General features: G+C 38.6%; 1 protein-coding gene across 16 annotated transcripts in view; it reads left to right on the top strand.

Moving 5' to 3' along the window:
• RABGAP1L (RAB GTPase activating protein 1 like) overlaps nt 1–14,431 on the top strand; it is a 248,469-nt gene that overhangs the window by 54,629 nt on the left and 179,409 nt on the right. For all 16 annotated transcript variants that reach the window (XM_035537617.2, XM_035537610.2, XM_035537612.2 and 13 more), the window contains 2 exons: nt 3,799–3,892; nt 7,717–7,867. In XM_035537617.2, coding sequence (XP_035393510.1) covers nt 3,799–3,892; nt 7,717–7,867 — 245 coding nt within the window. The remainder of the gene's footprint in view (nt 1–3,798; nt 3,893–7,716; nt 7,868–14,431) is intronic.

Raw genomic sequence — 14,431 nt, 5'->3', positions numbered from 1 at the left:
GCAGCCCGCAGGTCCAAGGAGAGCTCCGTCCCCTGAAGAGGGCTTGTGAGACTGCGCTGGAGCACTGCATCCAGTGCTGGGCCCCCCAGCACAAGACAGACACTGACACACTGGAGCAAGTCCTGTGGATGCCACCAAGCTGGCCAGAGGGCAGGAGCACATGCCATATATTAAGGAGTTAAGGAAATGTGTTTGTTCAGGCTGGAAAAGAAAGCTTGCATGGAGGAGAGCCTTATCGTTATCTACAGTTAATACATCAGAGGACTCAGAGGTGGACCCAGACTTCTCTCAGAGGTGCACAATGACATGCTGAGAGGCTGCAGGCATCAGACACAAGTTGGAACAGGATCTGATCAGATGAAAGGACTTGTTTTAAACCGTGATCCTGGTCCAGTAGTGGAACGGGTTGTCTACAGAGATTCGGGTATCTTCTTTCTTGATGGTCTTCAAGACTACCCTCACTTTCAGGTTCCTAGGTGACCTGATCTAATTCAAGCCGTTTGGAGTAGGAGGTTGGACTAGATGATCTCCAGAGGTCTCTTCCAGCCCAAATTACTCTAGGATTCTGTGCTGAAGCCATACAGAGTGATGCTGGCTGTGGAAGTCCTCCAGGCTTGCAGTCTGAATTTAGAGAATTGTTTCATGGGGCGCCCATGAATTATCCGTCCACAAGGTAAGAATACATAATGCAAACAAGCAAAAAGGCAGAGAGGCTTGGTGTTATCTGTAAGTATTCTCAAAGGCTATTTGTGTGTCCACACATTCACAACCCAGCCCTTCAGGTTTGCTTCCTTGCAAATGTCACCTGTCCTCTTCCTGTTCTGATGAGGCATAGGTTTAATTTTGCAGGTGAGAGGCACTGAGAAAGCAGGGCGTATAAAGGAGGAAGGGCAAAATACACAGTATGGCTAGAGGAAGGGATCTGTTGCATTCCCTGCAGAATCAGACAGGATGTAATCATGATCTGGCTAACGCTGCTGGCTTATAGATACTATAGAATGTAGGAAAATGTGCGAAAGCATGCTTCAGGGAAGAATATCTACACATAAATATCCCTCCAAAGACACCCCTCCCCCCCCCATTTATACTTGATTTCTTAAACAGATCAGAATATGTAAATAGTCTTCAGAATGGAAACAGCAGAGATTTTTTAAAAGCTGTTTATTCTCTACCTTTTGCCCTGCTCTATTTTGAAGTTTGACGTTAGTGTCCTTTGAAAGGGAGCATATGGTAGTTCTAATTAAGGCCTGTGATTTTCTGACATACAACTGAATAATACATTCCAAATACTGTTAAGCCTTCCAGATGAAATAATTTTCAGGGCTGAAGCACTGTAGCTTTATGATCCATCTTGCTGGAATATATATGCTGTGTAACGCTGATCTCCTTAAGAACTTTGAAGAATTTGATGTACAATACCAGAGCAGCAAGGAAAGAAGGGTTTTGTTTCTGTTTTGTATGACGCTATTGGCAAGCTCAAATTTGGATCAGATAACAATCAATGTGCTTTGTTTCTGAAAGTATTCCTTGTAGCTTTGATTTTAAATGTTTTGGTCGGATTGAAGTTTAATATATTCATCTTTATCAGGTTTTGTTTCAGATTGCTAGATTTGTTTGTTTTACCAGTCCACCTGGTAGAGATGTTGTAACTCTTAAGTCTCTCTAAATTCAGATCTCTTGAGACCTTTGTGCCAAATTGTCTTGCTTTACCTTGAATGTGTGAAACCTTTTTGAAATAGTGGTTTATGACAAATTTCTAATGCGAGTCAGGTTTCTTGAGATTCTTAATATGTACCATATGTTCATCTCATGTCTCTGAATTGCCAGTGTACTCTTACAATCTAGAGAAGGTTTCCTCAAATTCTTTCTCTCAGTTTCCAGGGGAGGTAGAAGGGCAGCATTTATAATTGATCTCTTTGATCCAGTTAGGCACAAATCAGGAGAGGAGAGGATTTAAAGAACGCAATGCATTTAAATGTTTTAACTTTTTTGTATGTTATTTCCAACGTCGATAGTAAGTGAGATTTGCTTGTAGAATACTTTTGGTAATTTTACAATGAAAAGAAAGTTGAGTCTTCAAATATTTTTTTTCCACTGGAACTTAATGGTTATTGGAAGACCTTTTATAGTGATATCAGATTTTAGTGAAAATCGTATTTTTTTTTTTTTTTTTAGGATCTTCATGTTTCCATCTTTAAAAATAGGGAATATATGCAAAGGCTTGCAAATCCTTAGAATCATAATTTTCCTGTAGATTTATGATGAGGTTTTTAAATTTCTATTTCAAATTAAACAATACAGCTTTACAGGCCCAAAAATATAAAACAAACCTGCACTTAAATGCTTCCCATTGCAATTTAAAATAAATGAAAAGATTTCTCATCTGCTTTCCTTTTCTCTCAGGACAGCATTTTTGCTGTTATTTGTCTTTGAAATACAGTATCTGACATCTTTTGTCCTCATGTTTTGTTATCAAAATCAGAAATTAGTGATGTTGTTATTAACGACTTGTATTTGGCAAAACTATAAATTAGAAATGTGTAGTTGAAGACAGAATGACAAGGATGAATACTTACGAGAATAACTGTGTAAGTATTGATGGTCCTTCTGTACCTGAACTCCAGTTGTCTACAAGAAGTCAGATATGAAGTGTTTAATGTACCTAAGGAATAAAAAGTACTAGGTCAGCATCCAGATGTGACTGGGCTGATTGACTAGTTAAGGGATTCTGGGAGCAGATGTGGCTTTAATCCTTTTTTGTTTTATTTTAGCTTCTTAAGATAACTCGGTTCATAGCAAAGAACAACCTTAGAGGCCCTCTATCATCTAAATTGTCCATGGTCCCAGAGGCCTCTGAGGGTAAAGGGACTCTTCCAGTGTCTCCTTTTGGGTTGGGTTTCTTGTTTAGTTTTTAGCAATACTTTATTCAGATAAAATTGGAAAAAGTCCAGAATAACCACAAAGACATGTTCACGTGATGAGCCATTCTGAAAAGTTACTGTTCCACTTACTATGAATAGCTATACAGACTTCTAAGACACTTTGAAACAGGATGGTTACTGCTTATTTGGACCCGTGGTCACAGGCTCATGTTATCTCTTCTAGTTCTGTGTATTTATCATATATAATGACCTATATTCCTACGTAAGTAATTTATTCTTAATATTTTTGAGGTTTCTTATCCATTTTAAGCATTGTTTTCTGTCCCATGCAGTATGACCTTTAATGTCACAGTGTCATTTTTGCTGCTCTTCTGTGAACTTGTTTCAGTACAAAGTTCTTTCGTTCATTGCTCCATGCAGGCTTTCTGAGAATGGTGTGCCACGTGAGAGCAGAGTGCCATGTAATGGTTGCAGCATATTGGAGTACTGTTAGCTGCTGTGTTTTACAAGAGGCTTCTCTTTGTGTGGAATCTAGAGTGGATGTGGCTTTTAGACAATTTTTTATTGTGAAGTATCATTGTATCATTGAATGGAGAGTTGACTGCCTTGAATCTTCTCTCATGTAATGATTTTCTACATCTCAACCCTTTTCCCCATAACAACATTGTGAACTGTTCCCTAGTCTCGTTCTCTTAAAGTTTATGGTAACTTTACTAATACACTTTTTTTTTTAATCAAATCTACTATACTTTCTTCAGAGTTCCACTAATACTTTCTATGTCCCCTTGGTTTTAAAACTGATAAGTGAGAAGAATTTGTTTGGTACATATATGTATGCATCTTTATTGTCTGTTCTTTTTGGTAAATCTGTGCATGCTTTTGTTTTCTTGTTTGTGTCTTTGTTTTTATTTTGCAGAGAGTGATAATGAACTCTCCAGTGGCACTGGTGATGTGTCAAAGGATTGTCCTGAGAAGATTTTGTATTCCTGGGGAGAATTACTAGTGAGATGGTAATGTTGTTTTTTTGTTGTTGTTGTTTGTTTTTTAATTTAGACTTTAAATACTAACCTTTTTCTTTGTTTTGAGACCTGTATGCTCTTGTGCAGGAGGTTTGAAACTTCAATTTACATGGTTTAAAAACTAAAATGCAAAACACTGAAGTGTGTTTATAAATATGGTTTGAAAGGTGAAAGGTGCTGGTAAATCCCTTCATTTTAACTTTGCTTTTTGACAAATCTCTTCTACAGTTTCTGTGCAAGTCTTATTTCTTTCAGTGTTTGAGAGTATGTCTCTTTATGCTCACACTGCTTGTTTGAGTTTTCAAATGCAGAACTTCTGGCCACTTGGGTTCCTTGAGGCTGGATGTTGAACCCTCCTGAATCTCAGTGCCTCTTAGTGCTAGGATATAAAAGACAGAACAAATCTAGTCTGTCATTGTACTAGCTGATGTGCATTTAATTAATTGATTTGTTTAGGAACACTTTTTTTTTTCCCCTTTGATGTGCTACCTGTAATCACTTAAAAAGAAATTCTAGGAAGACTCTGACCCTCACTTAAACTCTTTCTGGTGAAGAGTAAGATGAGGATTATTTGAAAGCCTAGAGTATATTCTTAGCAGTGTTACTTCTGTGGTTTAATTAAGTGCTTCAGTAGTAGCATATGTTTTGCCAAGAGAGAAAAAGTCTCTATTTGCTACCTCTGCAAGACCTTATGCTACTAGCAAATGCCAGAACCACTTACTTGTTTTTTGTAGCCCTAACATAAGTATAGAGACTTAACACAGAGGATTATTTATTAGCCAAAACACTAAATAATTTTTAACCCAGCTAAAGTGAGTTAAAGGAAGAGAAGTGGGATATCCCAGCCAACTTGAAGACTAGCAGTAGCAAACATCTTCTTTAGGAGTGTCTCGCATAATGTTACTTTTTGAGATAAATTCAAGCATATAAAATACTTGGGTTCTTGAACAGTGTTATGTTACATTTTAAGAACAAAACCTGGAAAGTGTAACAGATGAAAAATGTTAACAATTTGAAAACTAAAAATAGATTGAAATCTTCTAGTGTTTTAAACATTGCACCATATGCTAAAGGAATATCTGTGCGCTTGCAGAAATCATAAATAAATAAAAATTAACATTTCCACTTGGAGAACTGGTGTGCTGATTTGTCTCTTAGATGAAAAATTTCTTGCATTTTAGATGCTTCTTGTCATTTAATTAAAATGTCACTGTAACCTAATGGACTGACTCAGCAGAAACATTGCTCTAAGTCATCTTCAAAGGGAACCATATAACAAGGAATAAGAATAATTTCACAAAAAGATATGATAAGCAGTTGGAAAGCAGTGGAATACCTATTAATTTATTTCACAAAGCATACCGCTTACTGCATCCTTAGCACTAAAGATTTTCTTGCAAGCTGGGCTAGTTTAGCTGAGTACTTTTCAAGGTGGAGCATAGTTAGCATTGCTGTTCTGTATCCTTGCTCACTCTTTGACCTTTTAAAATGATGCATTTGAACTTTACACAGGAAAATTACAGCACTTTTTTTACAAATTAAACATGTCAGCATCCATGAATGACCCACATGCTAAAGGATAAGACTGGGTGTAAGACAGGCTTTTATTCAAAGCTTTTTTCTGTTACAGTCTGGCCAGAAAATCTCTAGCAATGTAATGTGCCTGGGCCTCTACACCAGGGAGGGAAAAACGTGTATTTGTTCAATATTGCAGAATACAGAGTGAGGGTTATTAATGATCAAACTCTTTCCCAGACAGATATTCAGAAACAGAGAGGTTGCTTTTTAAAGCTAGTTCCGCTTTATAGCAGGCACTAGCGTTGCAAAAACATTGCCTCTAATGTAAAGCTTTGTAAATGTTTGACAAATCCAGTAAAATATTGTGTGCCATACAATGCTTAATTCTCAGTTCCGACTATGGTTAGGAGTAAGGATGATGGTGTAACATGGAAGGAGCATCTCCGTTAGTTGTTGCCATAAGCTATTTGTATTGTTTCTTAGTGTCACTGAAAAATCTCTGTAATGTTTATATGGGAATGTACCTTTTTAGGTGTTGATTTTATTTTATCTACTTGCTGAGTCCTTAGAGAATGCCTTCTGTATTTCATATGTAATGCATATGACCAAATTCACCTAATAACCAAATTAATTTAATATGCAGTGTCCTGTGAATGGTTCTTATTTGCACAACTTGTGTTTTAAGTTTCTAGTGTCTTTTATTTATTTATTCCTAAATGTATGTTCCATCACTTTGTAACTGTTCAGTGTCTTGTTCTCATCCCTGTGGATGGGACATTGGTTTTTGTTTCTAGCTTTTTCCCATCACAAGAGTACTAATGTGACACGCTGCAAAACATACTGAAAAAGGGAAGAGGGACTACGTAATGGCCTTCAGTTAGGCTGAGTGAATAATAAACTTTGAAATGACTTGTGTTGCACTACACACTTACAAATACGGATAGTTACTGTGCTGAACAGAATAAGGGCATTATAGAACAAGTTTCTCCCTCCACCCCCATTTCCCAGCGATTTGGGACAATGAGTATATCATGGATATCGTCCTCTGAGCATGGGAAAAAGGAAATTAGTTAGAGAACATTTTAAATTTAAACTATAGTGGTAAACTGTTCACATACTAATGACCTGTTTCAAAGCATGAGTACTCTAAACATTTACAGAAAATTGAGGGTCAAATTATGGGTTATGTAATTTATGTAATTCAGTGGCAGCTTGGTAGAATTTGGCTAAACTACCACTCTCACTGTTCTCCTACCAGTAAAAATGAGAAACATAACAATGGTCAAAACAATAACAAAGCAAATTGTTGTCAGCATTTCCTACATTAGACAGAATAGAGCCAACACACGCATTCTTCCTGCTGCATTGTTATGAAAATTGCCATAACAAGTCAAAGCCAGGTTTAATCTACTTCAGTAAACACCATTATCTCAAAAAGACTTTTTAAATATCTGTGACTGAAAGCTCAGCAATATCATGTGCAGTAATCATCTCCTAAAGGTATGGGCTCAGTGACTAGTTTATGTTTGGAAAATACGTGATCTTCAGTGTCCAACCTGTCTGATTACAGCCTTCTTGTGCCTATATACACCCGCTTTTTGTAGGATGAATTACGTGCTGCTGGGGAGTCAGCCTGGAAGTGTGCTCCAGCGTTGCTTGGTGTGTGTACAAACAGGTAGTAAAACGCCAGCGCAGCCCACTAGCAGGTGTGTTTGGAGAGCTGGGATTTCACCAAGCTGTGTGCAAGGGCTACTGCTTTGTGGGGCTTGCAATATCCTCTTGGCGTTAAGTGTAAAAACTGGAACTTGAACCTTTGCATTAGTACTCTTAAAATCGCCTTTTAGTTCTCCAAAATCTTGTTCCCTGTACAGATTAAATTATTTTTCCTTTCATTTTTTTAACCTATGCTAAACATATATATTGAACAAATATTTAGATCAAACTGTTTTCACAGCAAGCATAGTCCTCTCTTTCAATTCAAATTGTTCTTTATTAGCCAATTTAGATCAATTTCTGCAATTGTTTATTGTTCTAATTTTCATAAATATCTCTAATCCTCCCAGGATCAACTTTAGAAATCACTATATTCTGCCACTGGTGGTTATTGTAAATCCTTGCAGCAATTTTTCTTCCCATCTGACAAATACTAGTTAGTATGAGCAGTGCAAGAAGTATTTATTTGTCAGTTGATGACTCTTAATTTTCAGAGTAACATTGGAAAGCTGGAAAACTTCTCATATTTTTATCTTGATTTCTCTTCCTGTAGTATAATAGGTGAATGATTGTCTATTTCTTAGGCACAATAATCTTGTCGTGAGGCCTAATGGATTATCTGCACTGGTGAAAAGAGGTGTTCCCGAAGCGCTGAGAGCAGAGGTTTGGCAGTTGCTGGCAGGATGCCATGACAACCAGGCGATGCTGGACAAATACAGAATTCTCATCACGATGGTAAGTGACTTTTTTCTTTTTTTTTTTTTTTTTTGGCAGGGGGAAGTTAAAATGAATTATACTGAGCAGCAATTTTATTCAGTGGTAAAGTAGCAGAAGAGTGAAACAGTTTGACTTGTTTGAAGCAACTGAAATTGTGATTAGGTGACTTTACCTCCTGCCATGGGTACCTGCTGAATGGCATTAACAATGGAAATTGCTGACCTATATCTGTAGTAATGCTTGACATTTAGCTTTCTGTGCACTTGCTGTGATGATAATAAGCACATCAGCTTGTTGTTCGAGTGGTGTTGTTTTTTAACTTCATGGTTTTGTTTTTTCAGCAATTTCTATTCACTGCATACTTGAGTTTTCTGTTTTGTTTTAGTAACAAATAAGAATATAAGCTTGTGTGGTTTTTATTTTGTTGTTTGTTTATAAAAGAAATGTAGAGGTATTATACCTAACAGGAGCTAGTCTCCTTGCTGTACGGGCAGCTTGAGAAGAGAATCCTGTCAGGAATCTCCTCCTGTTCTGTATGCTAATGCTGCCAGTGTGGTTAATAACCACTTCAAGTTGTCTGCAGCCTGTTCCAAAGTGCTCATAGCTGTGATTTAAAGATTGAGAACCACTGTACTGGCAAAAACTCTGTTCAGTTTCTGGAAGTACACTCACTGTTTGTGGTCCTAAAATTCTTGCAAGGCAGGGTGCTTACGCACTCTGAGGAAAAAAGTGGTATCAAAAATGGTCATAATGGCACAAAGAGTTGAAGATACTTTCTATATGTTGCTCAAAGAAAGTGTTGGATTTGTTAGCTGGAGAAGGGACCATCTGTCCATGCACAAGTTCTGGGGTACAGTAAGCGCTTTCTTTCATAATGTTGTGACATCTTTTTGATGCTTGCCCTCCTAATCTGATCTACCAGCTTTGTTACTAAAGTTTAAGAGTGTCCCCAGAGTGAGGTTTGTCATCATGGCTTCTTTTTCCTTTACTAATAAAGGTATTTTGATAGTGTAAACTTCTCTTTTTGACGTGGTAGCTAGGTTATATTTTCCTTAGGAACCATTCACAGGACATCTGTCAGCTGTATGTTGCATCAAAACCACCTCCGTTGCTTTCTGCCCTTGCTTTCCAAAAGTGGGGAAGATGTTTGTTGCACAGCGGAGGAGGGAGTGGAAAACTTCTAAAATACAATCCTGATCTTGAAGCTAGGGCTTCATGCCTTAAAAATACCTTGCTACATTTGTCCTTTTCATGGCAGAAATATTTCAGTGACATTATGTTGGAAGATGATATTGCATACAGTATTTAATATGAAAAATTACACTGGTATGGATTATTAAATTAAATTCTATTCTGTAGCATTTGTGCAAACTCAGTTTTCTTCTAAAGTAAATCTCTTTTATTCTGAAATCCAACTTTCTTCTATAGTCTGACTGTATATAACTGCGTGTGCCTACACCATTTGGCATACATTAGATTAAAGGATTCATGAAAAGAAATAAACAGGGTAGATACTATACCAAACCAAAAATAAGGTACCTTTTGAGGAATAGCTAATGTTAGGTGTGCTGGAAACACTTGTCAGATTTTTTTTTTTAGGAGCTTTATATAATATTGTGTCTGTAAACAAAAATTCTTTGTTTCATTTTGGTGTGCTTATAATGTGAATTAGACTCTTTATAAATATATAGGCATATATATATTCTCTGAATCCTACTAAAACTTTTGTAGTAGTGTGGCAGTCGATCTTAAGTGTATTAATAACGAGATGCATGTTAAACAGATTTATTGAGTATTCATTGTTCACTTCCATATGAAAAAGCAGAGCTGATTGTTTTCTTCATTGTTTGTATGCTACCATTCCAATATACAAACGTGTACTTTATTTTTTCCATAATTAACTATTCTTCCCATCAAATACATAGCTTTCATCTTGATTCTTTCAGTTTACTCATGAGTCTGGACAGATTCGTTGTCTCCTTGTATTTTGGTCATTCTGCTTACTGTCTCTGTCTTAATTAGGCTCACTTCTGAAAGCTGGATGTTTTCGTGTGTGTCTTGACCATTCAGTATTCTGTAAACATGGGCATCCCTGAGCACATTTCTGTAAGACAGCCCAAGGCGGTAAGAGATGGCAGGGTTCTGCACTGGGCAGTCCTGAGGATCGAGTGCACTGAGATACAAGAAGCAGGAAGCAGGATCAACAGCTGAACCTGAACCCACTGCCTGCTTCCCTCTTTGTACGGCTCTCCCTTTGACAGCTCCCCGCTACAGCCCACTTGCCTTGGAAGTTTGATGCCGTGTCCCATGCTGCTCAATTTCCTAGGTCTTTGTAACAGCTCTTCCAGCAGAGCCCTCTCTCTGAACGCCCTGGTGGAAAAATCTCTGCACCTGGAGATTTGTAAGAAAATACATTTATATAGGTGCAGGGTTTTGTTTGTTTGTTTGTTTTTGTTTGTTTGTTTTTGGCCTGGTGATCAAAATAACACAGCTAAATTGTGTAATGGGTAAAACTGTCATTTTACTGTCACAGGTTAAAAGTTAAACCCAGTAGCTGGAGTTACCAGTATTGGACATATGATGCCTAATTTGTGACTTCATTTTCTGGGGATCAGAGAGAACTATGTTAAATGCTGGAACTTTAAAGGAAGTTTAAAACTACTCCAGTGTTGCTGGTTAAGTCCTGGTAAAGCTGCTTACTAGTGGAGGGAAACGGTGTTGTTGGTAGGCTGAAAATGTGTCCCTTGTGATGAACTGAATGATAGCAGACTCTCAACATTTAAATTTACTTTAGAGATTGTGATATAGACATTTGTTATTTTATGCCAATTGCGTGCAGTTTGTGCAGAAGTAATGTGTTAGATTGGCCAACTATTATTCACATCACTTAACAAATCTGGTGTGCGTGTTACAATATGTGTGTGTGTGTGTATATATATATATTCATCACTGTGCAGAGCTCTGAAATCTACTGCAGAGTTCTTCTGTTAGAGAAGTGCTTTGTTCAGTGTGTTGTGTAAGAGAGTGAGTAATTTGGGATTTGTTTTAGTGTTTCACTTCAGCACAAAGGAAAACAAAATCTCTGTCCTGTAAGAAAAATGAGTGCCATACCATCTCCAAGAGGCATGTCCCCTGCTCATCCTGTGCACTGGAGGCTGACAGTCAAGAATGCCCTAGTGAACTGAGCTTCCATTCTCATACCAGAGTCTTCACACGCTGATACGTTCCCCATCTCTGGCTAAGTATGGAGTTCTAGGAGGGCAGGGATACAGAAATACTTCTGCTCTCAGAACCACTTCTTGCTGACGAGCCATACTTGCTGCCTCTTCTTACATCGCCTGCTGAGTTCCAGCTTGGTGATTTCTCTGGGGCTCTCAGAAATCTTTACTGGAGCACAATAGCAGGCCTTGCATACAATTTTAGAGAGTAGGAGTTGTGATATGGCAGCTGTTTCCCTTCTGACATACATGTAAATCTGCACTGTATGACAGTCAGAATCTTCCTCAGTTACCTTTCTGGTATGTGTGCCGTAGGCTTTTGACCCTGCTGCATGTGGTACAGCACAGAGAGGGGAAAAGAAAACATACATCAGCAGAGATACATACGTATTTCTCTCTCTTAAGGGGAAAAACAAAGGCAAATCAGTGTGACAGCACTGCTTATGTGATGATAATGAAGGGGTAATACTGGTATATAGAGCTTTTGTAAAAGCATGTAAGGCCCATTTGTTAGATGAAGGCAGATGGAAGAACAAATGCACAAGTGAGGGTCACTTTGTTGAGGAAGTTTTTTCTCCTGCTTACCTGGACAGTGTTTCACATTCACCTTTGTGGTCCCTCTCAAGACGCTTAGGTGGACTGTTCCCATGATGATATACATTTTGAACTCCCATAAATTAACCACCGGCAAGCCACAGTTTGTTTACCCCCCGTTACAGTTGAGGGCTCTGTCACTGTCAGAATGGGTGTCAGGCATTGTTGATGTTAAATTGTTGGAAATCTGTTGTCACTTGATGGTGGTAATAAAGCAACTTACTGTAGTGCACTTGTTGTGTTTGAAATGGAACAGAGGTTTTATTTCTTACATTTATGCTGCCCATTAATAATGTTTTGCTTTTGTATTTTAGATGTTTTCCTTCTTTCATGTGTTTTCCCTGTTGAGTTTGTAGAGCGAGGCTTCTATCCACCTTTTCAGTGTTATGGGTTACTGGGTTCCTATTCCATAGCACTGTTACTGTTGAAACTACCTGCTTTCAGGTCCTTTCCTTTTTCTTAAGTTTAGAAAGCAACACGTGTCAGGGCAATATGGAGTTGCGTACGTAAAATAAAGAAAACGGAAAAAGAAAACAGCCACTCACATTCTGTAGTTTGAAAACTTTGGGATGGATCCTTTTGAGCCGGGATTTATGATCTGTTAAAAGTATAATTCCTCAGTAAGAGATCTTTCATTTACAATCTGATTTCTACTAAGAAATGAGCAATATGTATAAAGTTAAATTAACAGCATATGCAGAAAAATTTGAAATGTTGCCGATTCTCTGGATTAGGAAAACAAAATTTCTTTTCAATTCTCATTTTTCTTTTCCCTCACTAGGATCAGAGAAAGAAGCCTGATTTCAGATGAATTAGACTTTGGTAGTAATGCGTTACTCAAAAGCAATGGAAGTTGACGTATGAATGTGAATGCCAATTTTTGAAATGGCTGATGATTTTGAGTCGAAAGGCTTAAAGAAAGACTAAATGTCTGTCCTTCCAAATGACTTTCAAGAGAACCAAAAATAAGATTATTTGTTTGTTGTCATAATTACCTTTGGCAATATGAGCATGTGCCCAGAACAGTTAGAGATAATAACTAATTAAAAGGTCAAGCTTGAGAAGAGCTGGCCAAAAAATAGCTTTGTGTGCTGACTGTGTAATGTTGTATTTTGTCTGGGCCAGTAACATACCAAGTCATTCTACAGAAGAGTGAAAATCCCGAGAATTTTCCCAAATTTTGAAGCAAATATGAGAGGTATTGATTTGGGGATTAAATATTGCCAAATCACAAAAATAATTTGTCGGTAATGTGGTTATTTTAAATTGGTACTAATCACACAGAGGTAAAATTCTCTTGCAGTAAGGACCAGCTATATGGAAGTTTGTTAGGGCATCTAGTTGACTTAGAGCTAATATACATAGTTTATTATTTCTTTTTTGACCAATACTGGAATTTCTGACTCCTACAAGACACATCCTCTCATTTTAAAGGAATGAATAAATAAAAAATAAAAACCGAAAACCAAAGCAAATAAAAAAAAAAAGTATGATTTCATATTTCTGTATACCTTTCAAGTTAAGAAGTTCTGCAGGTCCAGGTACAAAATTAAAGATTAGCACTTGTTTGCTGGAAAGAACAGTAAATTATGGCAAATAGAAGCAGTCTGCATTCAAGAATGAAATTGCACTTTATATATTGCTTATGCTAATTTTCTTGTACCCACGTACTCAGAAGCCCTAAGGTGTGTGCGACTGGCTGCCTTGGCCAGGATCGGCTGTGTGACACGTGGAGGAAAAGGGATGCTGGCTGTGAAGTGCTCCCTACATCTCCCGGGTTTCTCTTGGTTATTCTCAACAAACTTATTTTTGGCAAGTTTTTTGCCCTCTTTAAGAGCGGGACTCTTCTTACGGCACAGTCTTTTCCCGCAAAGCTTGCTTCCTTCAGCCTCTGGATCAGTCACGTCGCTGCCCCTTGCCTCTGCTTCCTCCTTGCGGGTGTGTTGGAGGCTTGTGGCCTGTTCTGGTGGCAGGGCTGGTGCGTGGCGGCTTTGCTGTGGCTCTCCAGCTGGCTGGGCATCTCTCGTGGGGCCTGAGCAGTGTGCGGCCTTCTGCTCGAGGTGTGGCAGGACGCTTCTCCTCATCTGCCACTTGGGCTGCTGTCTCTTCTGTCCTCGTGTGTCAGCGCTTGCCCTTTTCCTAGCCCTGTCTCTATTGTTTCTTCTAGTGCTTTTGCAAGCAGATGCTGCCATTTGTACTTCTTTCAGATCGATCTTAAGACTTCTGTTACAAATCTCTAAATACAAGTTATAGTAGAGAAAAATGTTTGAATAAACCCAATTTCATTATTGTGGTGGTTTTACTCAGGTGGGCGGCCGAGCTCCACCACAACCGCTCTCTTACTCCCCCTCCTGAAAGAGGAACGGGGAGAAAATACAATGAAAAGGGCTCAAGGGTTGAGATAAGGACAAGGAGATCGCACAGTCCTTATCGTGACGGGCAAAGCAGACTCAGCATGGGGAGATAGTAAGATTTATTACCTATTACTAAAAAAAAAAAAGCTAGAGAAGTGAGAAACAAAGGAAAGAAACCAAAAGCACCTTCCCCCCCATCCACCCTCTTCCACCTCCTCCCCACGAGCGGTGCAGGGGAACGGGGGAACGGGGGTTATGGTCAGTCTATAGCGCTTCTTCTCCGCTGCTCCTTCTTGGTCACTCTTGTCCCCTGTGCCGTGGGGTCCCTCCCACGGGATGCAGTCCTTGCTGAACTGATCCGGCAGGGGCTGCCCACAGGCAGCAGCTCTTCAAGAACTGCTCCAGATATTGGTCCG

Source organism: Cygnus atratus, chromosome 8 (genome assembly GCF_013377495.2).
Source record: "Cygnus atratus isolate AKBS03 ecotype Queensland, Australia chromosome 8, CAtr_DNAZoo_HiC_assembly, whole genome shotgun sequence".
Taxonomy (NCBI): Eukaryota; Metazoa; Chordata; class Aves; order Anseriformes; family Anatidae; genus Cygnus; species Cygnus atratus.
This window is presented reverse-complemented; position numbering and strand designations above follow the sequence as displayed.